The following is a 19,849-nucleotide window of genomic DNA, read 5'->3' as shown; positions in this document are numbered from 1 at the left end:
TTCCGGTGGCTGCAAGTGTGACAGACAAATGACAGTTGTGTGGTAGAGGACTATAGGGGAAGTACTGGTTTCTGGGGAGTAAAGATCACAGACATTCTATACGGAGTAATCTCTAAGGGCTTCGTGGAAGAGGGGGCTTTCGAGAAAAGATTCCAAGGATGGGTGAGATTTGATCCGAGATTGTCAGAGAGATGGTGGAAGCCATATAGGAAGCAAAGTCACGGAAGTTGTAAGTCTTCTATTTATCACGTGTAGCTTGAAGAGGGTGTGGAAAGGTACGGATAGGGCATAGTTAGATGTAAGACCGACAAAACAATTTGAGGCCGCATCTTGGAGGCGTTGGAACCTGGGTGTAATGAATGATCGGGAACCACGAAAGGGGTTCAACCAAAGAGTTATGTAACAGCTCATTCAGAAGATTCACCTGGGAATGTTCTGGAAGGTATTTTAGAGTTTCAGGAGTGCAGAGGTGGAGCTGCCAGACGGGAGATTGGTATAGCAGTTTGGACAAGAGATAACAAGGCCTAAACTAAAGGGAGAGGCAAGATAATGGATATGACAGGCCCGTGCATGGGACACTTCAAAGACTCAATGGACGGGAACTGGCAAGTGAGTGCATAAATACACGAGAGACAGGAAAAGGGGAGGAAAGGCTATTATAAGCAGGTTAGAGGTATAAATATTCAGCTGCACCCGCATCCATCTCCTTGCTTGCTCTACCTTCCAAAAATGAAAGCAGTTTTCCTTGAATTGTGTTTATATCACTTTGATTATTGAGGGAAACGTTGCCGTGTTTATTTTATATCTAATAAATCATGGCATCATAGGGCTGTGAGAGCTTGGCAAAGGCATCTATTCCATCTCTCTGGGCAGGACAGGATAGCAGTGACAGGACAGCAGTAAAACCGCCTGAAAAGTGGGGCCGTCTCAGGAACATCCCCCCCCTTTTTTTTGTGATACTGAGTAATAGTAAATCTACTTAGAAATGACATTTTCCCTTGCAAATGCTGTCTCGGAGCAATCGTTGGTTTTAAGAATCTGCTCTGTTTTACCTCTGGATTTGATTACTAGTTCTGTTTGAACAAAGCAAACGATGTAGAGTCACAGACGGCTCATTTTCCTTTTTGAGGTTACTAATCCTGCCTAGAGATAGGGCACCCTCCTACATTTCAGCGCCTTCCCTCCAGCACACGGTCATAAACAACATGAATATATTTCCTACGTGAGAGGCGAGTTGGCAACCTAACCACAGATTCTTGTAAGTTCTGATTTAAGCAGATTACATTGCTTTTTAGGTAACCTGCTGATCAGCTTCAGGGCAAACTTGGACACAGTCTCCCGCCAAAGTCAGGCCGCTAGTTTAATATTCCACCTCCAAAGCTTCAAATCTGCATCGTCCACTAGTGTAGCCACTAGCCACGTGTCGCCTGAACGGAGATGTGCTGTGCGTGTAAAAAACACACCGAATTTCGAAGACTCGATGTGAAATAATGAGAATACACGACTTGCCTTTGATGATTCTTATACTGAGGATAGGTTGCCGTGATAACATTTTGGACACGTTGGTTTAAATCCAATATAGGCTTGCGATTAGTTTCACTTGTTGCTGTTTCCCTCTGTAATGTGGCTAAGAGAACATTTCAGTGACATGTGGCCTGCATTATATTTCTGTTGGACTCGTTAGTCTGAATTATGGCCCTGGGAAATCTCTGGGGAGCCGAATTGACGGTGATCAGAGGCCGGGTGGATGGGAGGCAGGTGGAAGGGATGGAGAATAAGGACGGAGACGCAGGAGGAGATGGGCAAGACACAACAGCAGTATCTCAGCACTTTAGGCCTCCAAGAGATTGTAACCAGCACCTCTAACCACACCTGAAAATGAACAGACAGTAACCAGAGGTCCTGTTTGTTTTGCTCCTAGCAACAGAACCCAGCTGGTTCCACCCCAGCTGAGTTTGCCAGATGCTTTTCAAGCATGTCGTAGTAATACAGCCTGGTAATGGCAGCAACACCCTGAATCCCTGTAGCAAAGGAGCTTTATCTAAAAAGAGCAGCAGCGGTTCTCCTGTGACTACTGAGCCACGTCAGTACGGTTTTCCAGAAACACTTGTAGGTCAGAGGGCCAGCTCAGTCGTTTGCAGTCTCCAACTATGCTCATCATGGGTCTTGTGTTTTGTTCAAACCTTCACCCCACCACCTTGCTCTTGAACGGTATTTTTGTTCTGGTGTTGCATGGGAGAAATCTGAAAGCATGCCAATCAGAATTTCTGAGTGGGTTTTCAAATGCGAAGTGTACTATCTGATTGAGTGATGTGAGGTTTTTGGTTGGCTTGATGTCTCTTTTCTTTTTGTCTTTTCCTGTAGCATCAAGATCTAGCTTACCTGTTTGCTGGATTTAATTCCGTTGAATTATACAGCTATGTAGCTGTGGTCCTTTCAAGAAAAGCTGAGCAAAATGCATTAACCCTGGAGGGGGTGGTGGCACTCTTTAATTTGTGATTGCGGCCCATATCCATATGGTGCAGATAATACATAGCAGACACTTACCTGCAGTTACGAGGAGTTAGAATTAGTTACGACACCACCACAAGTAACTAAGTCTGTCTTAGAGTTCTTTCCAGGCCTGTCTGGAGGTAGCTTATGAAGAAGGCAAGGTTGGGCCTTCCTTCTCTACCCCTAGGCCTGCACAAGAGTTCTATTTATGCTGCCTCTGGATTCCTTTCTGCTTTTGTGTAAACTGATCCATATTGAAAAGAACTCATGTCCTACCCCCCTTTTCCTGGGGAGGTACTCTCAATTACTTCACTCTAAGTAACGAATTTGACAACCCCCCATTCAGACTGAGCTATCAGTAAATGAGATTTAATGTCTGATTTCTCTATGGATCATTCTGGCTTCGTTTGTCTGGAATTCAAAGGGATAAATATCAATGAATGCTAATCGAGAGGGATGGAAACTAATTTCAAGTATCAGCATTATGCTCACGGAGAGCAGTTTGTAGGGAGAACTGTCGCCCTATCTATCAACCACAGAAGTGGCATCGTTCTTGAAGCTGTCCCCAGGGTCTGCCAAGCCAACTCTGTGTGCAGGGCTGGGCTCAAATCTCCAGTTGACTGACAACTTCTAAAATTAATTACTGTTGTCAATTTCAATCATATAGAAATTAGATTTCAAGTACCTGTGAAATCCGAACACTTGTTTGCTGATTTGAAAACTACAGTCCAATTTCAAGTTACTCAGTATCAGGGAAGACATTCATTTACACGAAGCTGATATTTAACATCACAAGGCAAGTTGGATATCATTTTAATAAGTCACTTGTGTATCTGTGGAAATTTCTTAAAAATTTTTTTCTAGCTTCTGAAACCTGACTTAGCTTTGTCGATGTTTTAGGAGAGGTAAAAGACTTTCGGTTTACAGTTTTCTTTTTCTCGTTTTTGCTACAGTGGCATAATTTGTTTTCATGAAGCTTTATATAACTAATAGGAAATAAATAGAAATTAGTGGCTTTTCAGACTGTGCTCCAAGGGCTTAGGGGTCTGCATGTATCCAGCAGAGTATCATGGGTTACGCTTTGCACTCTGGCCAAACCCAAACTCTCTTTCTCCTCTGCCTTTTACTAACTTGAAATCTGGATGACTCTGATTGTGAACCGTTTCATATATTGGGTGTTCATATAATTAGTGTTGCTAAAAGAAATAGAAAAACCACTGGTCCCAAAAGCTGCATTTGAAGTAGCCCCTGAACTAAGAAAACTATACTTTGTTTCCAAATTGAGTCAAGTAAATATTTGAATAATTAATCTTTCCTGTCTTTTTCCATTTTGGGGAAGATTTGGCCTTTATTTTCTCTTTCTTTCTTTCTTCATTTCTTCCTTTCTTCCTTTCTTTTAAATTGCTGCAGATGAAACACTCTAGTTCTCATTTTTAAGGATTTAGAATAACTAAAGAACAGTAATTCCAGCAAGATGGACTTAATTTTAAATATGCATTGGATCAAAGGAAACTTTGTTTTGTAATGGTAGTATAAATTTTCACTAACATTTTTTAAAGTACATTGAAGTGGACTGTATTAGCTTTCTAAAAATTGCTTTAGTTTTTTCCCCTTGATCTTGCATATCATTATAAAAAAACATTAAAAATTTAAAAAGGAGACTATAGAAGAGAAATGACTGCTGAAATGAAGAAGAAAACAGATTAGAGGTGTAATTAAGCTTATCTATTTATTTTAGCTTTTAATAAATAATGAATAAGGATTTGCTACAACACTATTAAGACATGAACAAGTTAATACTCTGAGTAAAGCATTCCCCATAAATTTAAGTGATTAAAGGAGAGTATATTTTTTTCCAAAATTGTCACCAGTTGGCGTGGGAGTCAGCCATAGTTTTCTTTTTCTTTTATTTTTCAACGTGCAAACTGTACCTTAATATAGTTGAAAACTGTGATAATCTAACATATTACATATGTTATATAGTATATACCTATATATGTAGGTATATGTTGCACAGGTAGCTAAGTGCACCTGAAGTAATGTTTATGAATAGTATTCCTAAGGGCCTGGAAAAATTAACATATATTTAAAACTAAACACTTTTAAATGTGTCTAATTTCTTGCCGAGAACAGTCTCCTCCTCTGGGACTGAATGTCTTAAATATTGTGTGGTTTACACAGTGCCTATTGTGCGTTTGTGAGCAGCCACGAGAAAACTTACACACCAAAGCAGCTGAATAGTAAAACATTTTTTGTCATGAAAAATCTGAAGCAAATGACAAGGATAGAATTTCAGAGTATATTTCCACTCATTTCGAAATGGTACTAGGAGGACACATCATGATGGAGTAAGATTATATTTTGTCTTTGTTCTCAAAGATAATTTATGCTCTTCATGAAGAAAAATGGTATTTTTTTGTTTTTTTTTTTTTTAAAGAAAAATAGTGTGTTTAACAAAGGTTTGCCCCCCCTTCCCTAAGAAACATGTTAGGCCTTAAAAAATGCTTTCAAGCGTAATAAGTCTTTATCCGTGTGCAGTAATATAAACAATGTTTTTAATTTTAAAGAACTTATCATGCTTTATTTTCGTGTTCTTAGGCTTTGGAAGACACTTCTGTCCAAACCTTTATATAATAATTGGAAAAGGAAGAACGCTCTTGAAAGAATGTTATTTTTCAACAGTTTACTGAATAATGTTTACATAAGTAAGAAGAATAAGCTGCTAAGTGAGGAGAACCTTGTATAATACACTGTGAAAGCCCAGCCTAGGTTGTCTTTCCTTTTATGAAGTTGAGAGTTAATTAAATGCCATGGAAACACATTTGTATTCTATAAATCCCGTAGATACTTGAAAGAGAACAAACATGGTCAAGAAAAATTTTTGCTTTAAGATTATACCAGCCTCTCACTGATTGCAAAGTCATCTAAGTTACTCATAACACAAATGTTTGTAATAGATCTTCGTTTGCCTAAGTGCTACATATACTATGGTTTATAAGATATTTCTTTTTTTAAAATGAAAACCATATGTGTATATCAATATAACAAAGTAGTATTTTCAAAACCTGAACAGAGTGATTTAAAAAAAGTAAACTTTCATAAATGCTGATAATCGAATGAAATCCCTTTGAGCTTAATCATTCTAAATGTGTTACATACTTCACCCCAATTTTGCCCCACTCTTCCAATCTTCCCACACTTCCAACGTGGATATTACTTTAAAAAATATTATTCTGAGCCCTTATCATATGCTAGGTCTTATACCGAAGGCTATAAATCTGTTATTTCATTTATCCTTAACCCTGTGAGGTAAGCAGTAATATCCCCATTTTAAGGATGAGAAGACTAGTGTTTGGAACCGTTAAAGCATTTGCCCGTGGTCTGCTGTAGCAGGGTTCCAACCCGTGGACATTGAACTGTAAAGCTCAGCGTCGAGCTATTTTTCAATCATATGTTAATGTTAAATATTTGCAACAACTCTGTCTATGCCTGGAATTAAACAGAGATTGATGCGTTGTTTGTTCATTGTGCTCTGAATGTAAACCGTAGATATAATAGAAAAAGCAAGTTCATTTGCATATATGTTCATGCTTGGCTCAGTCCTGTTATTGAAGCAGATTGTCTTACTTTAAACATCTTTTCTTGAATGCTTGTCTCAATTATTGTTATTATTCTATCAGATTTATTTTTCTTGCATTCTAAGCAAAATCACTAAGTGGTTAAAAAGCCAGATTCTCATATCACGTTCAAACAGTACAACAATGGGCCAGAGATTTTTACGAGGTGTTGTAATTTCATTGCATTCACTGCTACTTACATAGCTCTTTCACCACTTCTGAGAGCAATCTCTAGATTCATGCAATCATATGAGGAATTGGCACGCTTCATACATGTTCCATCTAGACCCATGTATACATGTATATATACATATACCTAGGTCTATGTATACAAATATATATATATTTCAAGGCAATCAGAATTCATACTATACAATGTTCTTCAGCTACCATATGCAGTTCTTACAAGTACCTATGGGATTACAAATTAGAACATGAAAAAAAAAGCGGTGTGCCCAGGTGGCTCAGTTGGTTAAGCATCTGCCTTCAACTCAGGTCATGATCCCCAGGGTCCTGAGATCGAGCCCTGAATTGGACTCCCTGCTCAGCGAGGAGTCTGCTTCTCCCTCTCCCTCTCCTCCCCTCTGCTCATGTTCCCTCTTTCACTCAAATAAATAAAATATTTGAAAACAACGACGACATGGAAATAAAAAAAGCAAATATGAAGGCCCGGCGGCACTGGGAACAGCATTTCATTACACACGAATCTGTTGCATTCATGCTATCCAAGAAGCTTTGACACATTACCTTTTCTCTCACCTTACCACTGCAGCTCTGGTCTCTCCTGCACTGAAATGCTTGCTTTTAAATGTTTTATCTTTAGTGGCTTTGCCTCTTGATGACCGATAGGCTAACAGATAGCAGAAGTTGTTTTAATTCATGAGTTATTAACTCCTTTGTTTAGAAACCTTTTCTCCCCTATAAACTGGCTATTCTGACATAAATATTTGTGATTCCAGTAATAATAATTTTCATACAACGTCCCTAAGATGGCAATTTATGTTTTGGTTTTTGACCTCCTTCTAGAAGTGGGCCTAGATTTCTCATTTGTCTTTTTTCTTTCTTTTTTGTAGTCATATGGAAAAGGAGCCAGAAGGAAAAACAGATTTAAAGGATCTGATGGGAGCACTTCCTCTGACACTACCTCAAATAGTTTTGTTCGTCAGGTAAGAGAGCTTTTCAATTTCTGGTTTGGAGAAGTATATTCAAATGATTTTAGTTTTCATTTTTTTTAAGGTGATTTTATACCATTATCCTGCAGATTCATGTGGCATTATTGTACCTACTTGTAGTTGAAGTGAATAGTGTGCAGTTTCGTGGGATAATTAAAATATTTGAATCTTAAGTAAGACCGTGTAATAATTGCACCCTTTTCTGGCAAGTGGGGACTGCCAGGAGAAAGGATTTCTTTATAACAGAATGAGTGAGCTCCAGCAAAAATGATTACAGATTTGGGGTTTTTTCTGGCTGGGAGAGAGGGCATCTCAATGGGTATCCGTATTTCCAGCTATGAAGTTGAAATACTGGTGTTCTTCTCACTTGAGCTTTCTTCTTCCCTCTTGGGGTGTGGATTGCAAAAGAGGAAATCGCTCTGGGTCTTGGAATGAGTGAGGCTACTCAGGTTAAATAAAGCACGTGATATCTTTGAGGAATAATTTAAACCGCCTTTGGGGACGTAGCCTTTATTCTGGGTAGTATGTGGTGTGTTCCTGTCCGGCAGTTTGCACCTGTCCCCCAAACAGTCAGCGTGAGCATCTTCAACATATAAACACTTGAAGGGATTTGGTCAGAGCAAGAACACAGGCAACTGATTCCTGAGGAGAGTAGGTTATGTGTCTAAAGTCTTGTCAAGGATAGGGGTGTATCTTCATCTAACCCTTCTCAGTGGAGGAGATACTGGGCAGGACAGTGGTAGACAGAACCTGCTTCCATGGCTGAGGGACTCCCAGTTTCTAACTCCTAGGCCCAGAAGTAGGGTGTTGGTGGCAGTTCCTTCCCCCAAGCAATGGTGGTCAACCAGAAAAGCTGCTCCATTTCTCTTAGTTGCCACTTCCATTGTTCCTTGCATCCTCCACACCTCACCTCATAGCAGTTCCTTAGTAGCAGTTGAGCTTGAATTTGTTCACCTGCTCTGCCAGGGGGGCTTCTGGTCTTCGCTGGTTGCTGCCTCCTTACACTTTCCTGACACCAACAAAGGATGATCCCTCTCCAGCTGCCAGCAATCACCTTGCAATGTCAAGTATGCCAAAGGTATGTCTGAGTAACATAAGGCAACTGGAAAAATCTTGCCTCTGGTCTGTGCCAATTAAGAATTGTTTCAGTCGCAGGAAGTTAGGAAAGGAGTCGGTGAAGAAAGAATGGAACTATTTTGCTAAGAACCATTTAGAAAGAGAAAAGAAGATGGAGCCAAGCAAGGCCCAGCCCTAGAGCTGTGTTTTTGTGGTGTCAGAAGGAGCTGGGAAGGGTAGAAGAGGAGCCAAAGGTGTGTGCGTTGGCCTGATGTCATCGTGGGCAGAATTTGGACGTCATGGTCCTGAGAATGAATGAAGGGTCTTGAGAAATAGTCCCTTAGCCTCAGTGAGTCAGTTAAAGGAAAGTTACCCAGAGTCTTTTCCATCTCAAGCATCCGTATTTATTCTGCCTCTGGGACGAGGAGATTGAACCAGAGGAGTGAGAATCCACAACCGTGAGTCACCATCCCAGTGCTGCATAGTGGAGGACCTGAAGCAGAAAAGAGTAAGCTTCTTAGGATGTGTAGTAGTTGCAGCAAAACCACACAAAATGACAGGCAGCTTGTGGAGATTACATGGAAAAAAAACTGATGTTTCAAGTGAGCAAGGTATTGTGAATAGAAGTTAGTAGTACAAAGCCCATTATTGCCTATTTTTCGCTTTGTAAAAATGTCATTTCAAGACAATCGCTGGACTTCATTTTCCAGTTGACTCAGGCTTGTGAATCCCCCTTTCACAGTGTCTTGGAAACTTAATTCATTAAATTCATTCATTATGGAGTGATTGCTGCACTGCATATACCTTCCCTGGAATTTGCTTTTGGTCATGATCACTTCCTTTTGACTCTGTTCCTGGTGATGTGTGTGAGATTCTGTGCTTGAAACACAATTATAAATGATAAAGAGAGGGGTGCCTGGGTGGCTCAGTTGGTTAAGCATCTGCCTTTGGCTCAGGTCCTGATCCTGGGGTCTTGGGATCGAGCCCCACGTCATCTTCATCTCCCTGCTCAGAGGGGAGTCTGCTTCTCCCTCTCCCTCTCCCCTTCCCCTCTGCTCGTGCTCTCTCACTCTCTCTCAAGTGAATAAATTTTTTAAAATCTTTAATAAAAAAATAATAAAGAGAACTGTTAAACTACTTAATGTAAATTTAGATATATATTGCCAAAACATATGTGAGCATTTCAGAAGCCAAAAAGAATCTATCCTAAAGGTCCATCTCCTTGGAATAAAGCCCATCTTCTTTGAATCTTGGCAGAATGGGGTGCTTGCTAAGGCATGGATTTGGAATAACGATTACACAGGCATCAAGAACCCTCAAGTGCCAGCTTCCTTCTATCACAGAAGGAAAACCAGGGTCTTCGGCAAGAATGCTGAGTTCAAAACTATAGTTTTCCTTTGAGAATTTAATCTGTTTTGTTTAAAGCAGCATTCCTATTTTGCTGCTATTTGAAAATAAGCAAAAGCTACCTTGACATAGTTCGACATTAAATAGAAATGGTATCATCAGAGTGTTTTAAGAAATGCATGGTGGATAGTAACAATAAGCATATGTTAGATTTTTAAATAATCTGGAAGAACATGTTTTAAGTATTTTCTTTTTATCATAAGTAGACGTTTTGTTAAACAAGTGACTTGTGTCAGTATGTGTTACTTGCCTGGGGCATATGTAAAGTTGGTATTGGAAAAATAGTCACTGTGAGTGGGATCTATTTAAAAATATCTTATAGTTAGATTATATTCCTGCCCTTGAATTAAAAATTCCATATAACTTTGAAACCTTAGAATTTTATTTTTACAAATATATTATTTGTAAAGACTTTTTAAAAAAGAGTTTATTTATTTATTCATGAGAGACACAGAGAGAGAAAGGCAGAGACACAGGCAGAGGGAGAAGCAGGCTCCATGCAGGGAGCAGACTTGATCCTGGGACCCCGGGATCCCATCCTGAGCCAAAGGCAGACATTCAACCACTGAGCTACCCAGGCATCCCTATTTGTAAAGACCGTTAAAACTATTTGGGAACTACTAGATACTTTAGAAAGCTTCTGAGATTGAAAATGTGAAAAATTCATGTAAAAAAAAGTAATAGAAAGCTTCTGAGATTGAAAATGTGAAAATTTCATGTAAAAAAAGTAATTAAGAATTTCAAAAATAAATAACAGAATATCATAAGAATTTCTTATGAACTGAGTTGTATCTCCCCCAAATTCCTGTGTTGATTGTATTTGGAGGGTCTACATGGAGGAAACAAGGTTAAATGAGCCCCTAAGTGTGGGGTCCTAGTCCCTATAAGGACTGGTATCCTTATAAGAGAGAGGTATGAAGACTGTGCATGTACAATAAAATAGCCATGCGAGGACATAGTGAGAAAGATAACTATCTGCAAGCCAAGGAGAGAGGGTTCACCAGAAACCAACCCTGCTAGCGCTATGATCATGAACTTCCAGCCTCCAGAGCTGTGAGAAAGTACATTTCTGTTGAGTAAGCCACCCAATCTGTGGTGATATTATGGCTGCTGTAATAGACTAATACAAGTGTATATATAATTGGACTTGGAAAATAGGCATTTATTTATTTATTTATTTATAAAGTAAACATTCTTATTGATATGTAACATATATGCCTCAAAATACACAAGTCATAAGTGTTCAGTCTGGTAAGATTTCACAAAGTAAGCACCCATGTTACTACCATCCAGATCAAGAAATCAGTATCACCAGCAGACTGAACTCCCCCTTTTGACTCTTCTCAACCATTTTTTCTTCTCATACCATAAATTCATTTGGCCTGTATTTGGGGTTTTAAATAAATAGAATCATTTTGTGCCTGAATTCTTTCATTCTACCTTATGATCATTTTATTCACGCATGTTGATGTTGTATGTTGTAATAGTTGGTAAATCTTTGCTGTACAGCATTCTATGGTATGAATACACCACAACCATTTATCTACTTTATTGTTGCTAAACATTGGGTTATTTCCAGTTGAGGTTATTCAGAGTAATGCTGCCTGCATATTCCTGCATCTACCTTTGGTATGTATTTTTGGTATGGTTTTATGCATTTTTGTTCTGTGAATAGAGTGGAATGCTGGGCCCTATGTATGTATGCATATGTTTAACTTAACTAAACATTGCAGGCCAGTTTTTCAGAGTGGTTGAACCAGTATGCACTCTCACAAGCAGTGGGAACAGTCTTAACTTTCATATCTTTGCCATCACTTGGCATTGTTAATGTTTTTCATTTCAGTCATTCTTGTGACATGTAGTAGTAGTTCATTGTGGTATTAATATCCATTTCCCTGGTAACTAAGTCACAATTTACCTGTTCTGGATTTTAGACCTATGGCTAGTTGATGAAAATTATAACCATTTGTTGGAAAATGTTGAAACATACTGGAATACATTAGAACATTCATGTGAAGACTATAAAGTAAAAGGGTGAGAGGCATTTTTTCCCATGGTTTTGTTTTTTTCCAAACTTTCTGTTGTATATTTATTTTAGCCATCATTTGTCTGTGTTCTAACTGAAGTTATTTTGTAAGAAGAATCATTAGTCTTAAGGAAACATTGCTTATAGATATGTTTCTGCTTTAAGTCCTGAAGCAGGATAACAGATGCCATGAAAGAATTTTTAGAGTCATAGATCAAGATTCCATTTTATTAGTTGATCAGTTCACCCTACGTTAACCAAGTGAACAATCTTCTGGTCCTTCATGTCATCAACCTATTTGATGTCATGATATTTCAAAGTGGGGTTTGGAGAGAAAGAATGAATACTTACCATATACATTGACGTGGATGGAACTGGCAGGTTTTATCCTGAGCAAAATAAGTCAATGAGAGAAAGATAATTATTGTATGGTCTCACTCATATGTAATATAAGAAACAGCACAGAGGATCACAGGGGAAGGGAGGGAAAACTGAATGGGAAGTCATCAGAGAGGGAGACAAAGCATAAGAGACTCTTGACTATAGAAAACAAACTAAGGGTTGCTGGAGGGGAGGGGGGAGGGGGAATGGAGCAACTGGGTGATGTGCATCAAGGAGGGCACGTGACCACTGAGTTTTATATGCAACTGATGAATTATTGAACTCTACAGCTGAACTGTTCCCCCAGGACATCACTTTTATGCTGGGACTCAGGAGAGGACCAGAGCCCTGGTCAGAGGTCTCCCATCCACAGGGGTTGTTGGCTATGTGTGACATATTATTGGTGCAGCTTTCCAGGGGCTGTGGGAAACAAGGTTCCTGTGGCTTCTACCCTAAAGGAGCTTGTTGTCAAGGGATGGCCTAGCTCACCTTATGTATCAAGCATTTCAGTGAAGAACTTGTCCTTCCTAATGTTTCCTAAAACCATTAATTGGAGGGAAAGTTAAATGTGGCATTTTTAAAAAGTCTTATTGCTTTGTGTTGCAGTTGAAATGTTAACCTATATGCAATACATGTTTTCAACAAACTGAACCTAAAATTTCCGTAGTTCTCTTTTGTGTAAATTATGATGTTGAGAGACTTATTTAAAATGGTTTCTTTTCAAGAAGGAGGTTAGTGGTTAGGGCTCATCCTTATGGGACTAGACTCTGAGGCAGATCTGAATTCTGGCTCTGCTACTGACTAGTTAGCCTTTGGATAAGTAGCTTAATCTTTCTGTACCCCAGTGTTTTTCTTTGGGAACTAGTGCCTACCTCTGAAGTTAGTTGAAAGGATTACGTGAGTTCAAACTTGTAAATTGCTTAGAACTGTACCTGGCATCTAGGAGGCACTATTGAAGAGTTTATTATTATTACTTATAAATAGTATTACCCATTAAGAACATTGGTTAAAACCCAAATAAGGGGCATCTGGGTGACTCAGTCAGTTAAGTGTCCAACTCTTGATTTTTGGCTCAGGTCATGATCTCAGAGTCATGAGATTGAGTCCCATGTTGGGCCCAGCACTCAGCAAGAAATCTGCTTGAGATTCTCTTTCTCCCTCTCCCTCTGCCCTTCCCTCTCCCCTTCTCTCTCTCTCTCAAAAACAAAACAAAACCTGAATAAGAGATAGACAACAGTGGAGGAAATAATAATATTAAAATAAAATAATAAAAATATTGAGTGTTTACTGTATATTCTCTGCATCTCCATTTTACAGATAAGAAAATTGAGGCACAGGGAGGTCAAGTAACTTGTTCACAGTCACATTGTAAGTAGGGTTGGAGTTAGAATTTGAATCCAGGTGGCTGACCCCAGATTCTCACTTTTATTGGATATGCTACATCTCCTTGTAACAAAAGCTGCAAACACGGAACATCAACAAGTGTTTTATTCTTTCAGCTAACATGTAGAAAGATTTCTACCAGTGTTTTTAGGATGAACACATACAGTCAATATTCTTTTAACTTCCTTCCCCATTGGAAGGCGAGGATATCTTCAGCATTGTAAACATCCCCCAGGCACCATGATTTAAAAAACAAAAACACAAACCAGTATTATTCCCTTACTTCTTTCATCAAAGGTCACTCCAAGTCCAGTTTGTGCTATCATTCCGCACACTCCACCTCCCATATCAGCAGCGACAAGTAGAGAAGGAGCAATGCAAACGTTTCTTTTCCCCTTCCTCCCACTGAAGTCACAGGAGCACACACTTAGAATCCTGGAAGTCCCCTTTTTCTTTTTAATAAACTTGGACATGGACTCAAGTCCAAATCACCTGCAATGTCATGCTGGTCCTTTTTGAGGCCTAGCAGAGGCTCACTCAGAGGCTGGCCCGTGAATCATTCTTGTGAATCTGGGTAACACTAGGTGTGTACACAGCACCTGGTTTACAGTAGGCCCGTTAGAAATGCTTTTTTAGTTCTTCGGGGCTGTTGCTTTATAAATAGGCATTTCAGTTTTAATTTAGTAAGAGGCAGAAAGTGTTAAACGTGACTTCTCAGCACCCTCGTTAGAATTAATGAAGATTATTGTTCAAATTGTTTATGTACCAAACAGTATTTAGTACATAAAGTTGTCCTGGATTTATTTATTTATTTATTTATTTGTGTCCTGGATTTATTAAGATAATTAAGATACCGAGGTTGTCTTCAACTCAGGGAAAAACTCTTTGTACTCTGGCTCTGTGTCGTGAACAGATACATTGATAAAAGAACTTCATTTATCATCATCCTAATGCTGGAAAACCTACCATTCTTAAAATATTTTGCATGTAGTGCCTTGTCTATAATTACCGTAATTAAGTTTTCAGATAATGTAGCTCTTGCCTCCCAACTTCATCACAAAAAAAAGAAAGAAAGAAAGAAAGAAAGAAAGAAAGAAAGAAAGAAAGAAAGAAAGAAAGAAAGAAAGATTGATCCCAGAGGTCTGTTGTGGAAGGAGGAGAAAAGGAGAAGAATGGTAGTTTATCTGAGCACCAGAACCTAAGCGAGGAAATTAATTTACTGGAAGAAAAATAGGTGGAAAGGATTAACAAGGCCTGCCTGGCATAGAAGGCTAGAATATTTGTGCTGTTCTTTTCAAGAGATTGTGCAAGAACTGCTAACTGTATAAATTCCTTGATCCTGCCAAGGTCGGGGGAAGCTATGTACGTCTGCAAGGGAGCGCTGGTCTTCAAAGTTAGAGCAGCTCATGGGGGGTGGAAAGGGCAGTAACCACTTCTCAGCCCACTCAGCTCTCTTCTGTTCTCTCTCTCTCTTTTAAATTTCTTCATTTTCTTAAAGACATGTGTTCTCCCTGGCTACATTTATGTACCTGGCAGGATTCCTGAGATGAACACCAAATGCTAAGCGGATGCCTGCCAGTTTACTTTATTTGGGCGACTCCACAGCATGGCAACTTTCATTGAGACTCCACCGTCGTCGGAGCCCTGCTACATGCTCTGCTGTCCATGGCCAGCCTCGCACACTGTTGCCACTGACAGTTTTCACAGGTCACCTTGTCGTGCCAACTGGTGTCTTTTGGGCAGAGACTTCCACCTTAGAAATCAGCGACTCTTTTTGGGAATTTCCAAGTGCCATTATTCTTTGGGGGCTCACAGAGAGAACTCTGCAACTGATCCGGGATTGTGCTTGCCAACATATGTTGTGGTTGTAACGAAATAATCCTGTAGCTTCTAAGAGCTTCCAGAATACAAATCAGGATGACAAAATGGAATGAACCAAATATTTAACAGAAGGTTGCATGACACTTTCAGAACATGGTATTCCAAACAAATTCCATCCTCTACCAGTCCCATGTTCTCGGTGCTGCTTTTTGGATCTTTTATTAGTTCAGATTGGCTTTAAATATGAACGATTAATCACAGAGACACAGTCTATTTTTTAGTTTTGTTTTGCAAAGACAGATTAAATTGTGATAATGATTACAGACTCCAGGCCTGCATAGACTGATATGTTTAAGGTTGGATAAATCTTTCAGCCCTTAAATACTGGCTTGTTGCCTTGTTATGCTGTATTCGTCACAAACACAACTATAAATAATAATGCGGTAGATTTATTGCCGCTGTGACTTCCTGTAAATGGCCTTCTGTCCTATTAGACATTCACCTGGGTTTTGTGAATGGCAGGACCTGTTCGGAGACCGCTTAAGAACTCTTCTTAAATACCTCAACAGAAAAATATTGAGCTTTTCAGTAAAGAATTCCCTTGTTCTTTCTGTAGTGTAAATCTCTGTGCTGCCATGAATGTTTTATTTCTTCTTTCAGGAGACATATATATTTTAGAAAGTATTAAAACGTAAGTTAAATATTTGTACTTGGTGTAATTAGCTTTAAAATGGCCTTTTTAACAGAGTTTTTTGTGGGAGAACAGGGGTATGACGAGATATGAAATCTGCCTCATTCTCAGTCTGTCTTCGTGTATTTGGAACGCCTCTTTTGTGAACTAGGTTCAATTAAGATCTCTTGTTATTTTGTGGATTGAGGCAGTTTTGTCTTTGCATGTCTGTTTTCCCCTCTTGATATGAATATGTAATTTGGAAACCCAGAATTATTTCTGCAGGTGTTTTCAGTTTCTTTGACTCCCAGATGTTTCAAATTACAATATACTTTCCACTTACACCCCATTTTTGGCTATTATTATTCATCTTCTGCTTGGCCAGTCTATGCATACTTAGAAGTCATAGACCAAAGTTGCCTCGCGAGACTGAGAATTTACAAGTGATCTTATAGGGAGTAGCTGGTATAACTAAGCAAATGGAGTTTCATTAAATACTGAATTTACCAAAAGTACATGTTTCTGTGGACCCCCAAACTTTGAGACGTACCACCGAAGATCACTTATTAGTTTAAAGTTAATTATTCATGAGTCTTAGGTCTTCACAGGCATCGTACCCAAAATAGTAGTCTGGTCCAACCAAGAAATCGTCTTTTATAGATGGAAATATTGTCAGCTTCTCTCCTTATTGATTTGTTTCTGGAAATCTTCATGTCTGATGACTATCAGATGCTAAGGAAGTTCTTTTTGAGATTTTGGCTTATGTCTCAAGAATATTTGCTATGGTCCAGTTCAACAAGCAAGTATTCCAATTCTATCTCATTATTATTCCACATTCGTGACCAGGCGTGTGTGTTTCTTACAAAGACCTGAGGTGGAGAAAGTAACCCAGCCCCCCTGCCCCTACCTCATGTCTTACCATGCTTCCTTTCATCATCTGTTTGTTTTAGAGTTTGACCATATAGAAGGGGGGGGGGAAACAGAAGAATGGTCCCGGGAGGAGGGGAGAACCTTTCTTGAGGCTTCCATGGATACATAATTAGGAAAATGTAGCTGAAGCCCCACAGGAAGTCCCTGTCCCCTACCACCATCTCACTTTCTGTGTCGTCCCTCCAAAACTGTCAAGTTTTAAAGAATTATCTTGGCTCAGGGCCTCACATCTCCCTTTGAGATTTCCTTATGTGGTTGGTGTCTGTAGGGAAGTTGTAACACCCATTCCTTCTTCTGCTTTATTCCTGGAGACCTGTAGCCCAGGGGACAGCGTGATTGTTCAGGCTTCTGATGAAGATATTTCGCCTTAACTCTGCTTTCTCTTCTACATCCTGTCTGAGAGTCTGGGTATTGTGACCCTACCTAGAGCCCTGCATTGGGCTCCCTGCTCAGCTGAGTCTGCTTCTCCCTCTCCTTCTCCCCTCCCCCAATCTTGTGTGTGCATGCTCTCTCTCTCTCAAATAAATAAATCAAATCTTTAAAAAAACATAAAAAGTAAAAACAGAGCTATATTTTAAAATGTAATTATATAGCCTAAATTAGTATTCCTCATATGTATCAAGGTTTGAGCTACTGAAAAATAATTTTTATACATACATTTCTCACAGTGAATGATTAACTCTGTTGAGTTTTTGCAGTTATGACTTCTAGCTTATAGACATTTAATACCAAGAAGAATGAGGAATTAAGTTCCTCACTTAATCTTTCTCTCAGACAATTCCAAGGAGAGCTGTAGCAATGAGAAAAACCACATGGTGGGTCAGAATGCCCTGTCATGTATTAGCTACTTATGAGGAAAAAAATCAAAGATCTGATGTCTTCTCTTGCTGATTTATTTGATGATACTTACTGGTTCGCCAAGGTGAGGAACATGCTAAAGAACGTTATTTACTCTTCAAGGTCTTATTTCAAGTAATTTTCCTTCACTAAGCAGAATGTGTTTAAGAAGCCCAGTCTAGAAATCTCTATTAAAGATTTCATGATCAAGTATGTTGTTAGCATCAGAGCACTAGGTATGTGCATTTTGGAAACAATTCCCAAGGAATTCTAATGCTTGCTCATGATTAAGCACTATTACCTGGAAGGGATCAAGGGATGAGAAAGGGTCAGAAAGAAAAAAATTAGGTAGGCAGCAGCCACCAGGAAAGAAGCAAACCGATGCATGACTTACTGACACAGAAATAGCCATTTGTGAACTTCGAGGAAGTGTGCATTAGAGTAGAGGAGCAAAAGAGGGTCCTGCCATGAGCCCTGAGGAATTATGTTATTCTGAATAGTAAGAATAAAAAGTATTTGAGCATTTATGCCAAGAATAATTTATATTCAAATTTTTAATTACAATTTAAAATTTAATTTGAAATAAAAAACAAATTAATATTTAAAATTAAATTAAGAATACTTTAAAATTTAAAATGTTAAGCACACAGTGTATTTGGGGGATGTAAGTACTCATGTTTGCGAAATCTGGATGAATGGAGAGATGAATGGGGAATGAGCTGGGGGGATGTCGGAGGCACCAGATCACAGGGCTTCTGTGCCATGAGTTATGCTGCAACATCTGGGGTAAGAGAAGGTTTAAAAGAACACACTGATGGGTCAGCTCATTGGAAACTAATCCCGTCAAAGAACTTATTTGAATGAAGATGATAGTAATAGCTAACTTTTATTGAATACTGATGGTGTGCCAGCCACTCTGGTAAATGCTCTATTTAATCATTAACACAACTTGCTGAGGCGGGTGCTATCAGCATTCCCATTTAACAGGGATGAATCGAGGCCTTAGGTTAATTAATTTGCCCAAGTTCGTACACTTACAAGTACATAGTAATTATTAAATCAAATTAATGTACTCTTGGGGATGTTTAGGTGTTTGCTTGGGCAATGAGAGACTTTAGGTCATACTGATGCTGAAAATCTGGAAGAAAGTCTGGGTCATCAGGCCAGAGCCAGCAATTATGTGACCATGTGTGGAAGGCTAGAGGTCCAGCCACATGAGCCACATCACGGCTCTGCCAAGAGCAGGTCATCCTCTTGGGTCCTAAGAGCTGAGCTGGCCCCAAGAGCTTCAGCTCCATCCAGGAATTAGGAGGCTCCACCTCTAAAGTATTGAATATATATGAAGGAAGAGAGCTGTTAAAAGGTAGTGAGTCTAAGCAGAGGCTACATTAACTGTACTATGCCTTTAATTTTTTTTTTATGGTTTTGTACAATTTCAAAATAGTTGAGGGCAGGGGAAGCAGTGGGATAGGAGGGAGGGGGCGGAGTGCTGAGTGGGCTAAAGGCAGAAGCTCTGTGAGAGCCCAGGACCCCAGGGCAGGGATGACAAAGCTGTGTCTGCTGAACCAAAGCCCACAGAGGAGTGATTTCCCTCTCAGAGATTCCCTCCACAGCGTCCTGCCTGCCTGCCTCTTCAGAAGATGTTTCTGGGGTCAAAGTGCCTAATAAAAGCAGAGCTGGGAGGCAAAGGTTGATGTTTTCAACTGGTAATTTTATTCTAGAATTTGGCATTAAAAAACTCTCTTAAGACTCTCTCTTTATTTTTTAAGGCTTTTCCAACAGATAAAACCATGTACAACTACAATACAAATAGGTTTTCCTCACAGATGTCAAGTTGACAAAGGTTAGAGGGTTTATAGTCCCGAGCAGCTGCTTCTCTTAATATTACCTCGTGGCTCTTTCAGTGAATTTGGGCAAACCCCTTTGAGCCAGGGTGCTGACGAACAGCCATTCTCCCCTGAGGGGGAGTAGTCATTAGTGGTCATATAAGTTGAAAATCAGCCATTCTCTTTCTGCCTTAGGCCATTTGTTTGTGGGAGAGCAGTTGTTTGAGAAA

General features: G+C 39.4%; 1 protein-coding gene across 6 annotated transcripts in view; it reads left to right on the top strand.

The window, feature by feature from the left end:
* The window catches only part of CACNB2 (calcium voltage-gated channel auxiliary subunit beta 2), a 374,475-nt gene that overhangs the window by 2,191 nt on the left and 352,435 nt on the right, over positions 1-19,849 (top strand). For all 6 annotated transcript variants that reach the window (XM_072825623.1, XM_072825624.1, XM_072825626.1 and 3 more), the window contains exon 2: positions 7,184-7,276. In XM_072825623.1, coding sequence (XP_072681724.1) covers positions 7,184-7,276 — 93 coding nt within the window. The remainder of the gene's footprint in view (positions 1-7,183; positions 7,277-19,849) is intronic.

This window comes from Canis lupus, chromosome 5, assembly GCF_048164855.1.
Source record: "Canis lupus baileyi chromosome 5, mCanLup2.hap1, whole genome shotgun sequence".
Lineage (NCBI taxonomy): Eukaryota > Metazoa > Chordata > Mammalia > Carnivora > Canidae > Canis > Canis lupus.
The sequence above is the reverse complement of the archived record's forward strand: the minus strand, read 5'-3'. Positions and strand labels throughout refer to the sequence as shown.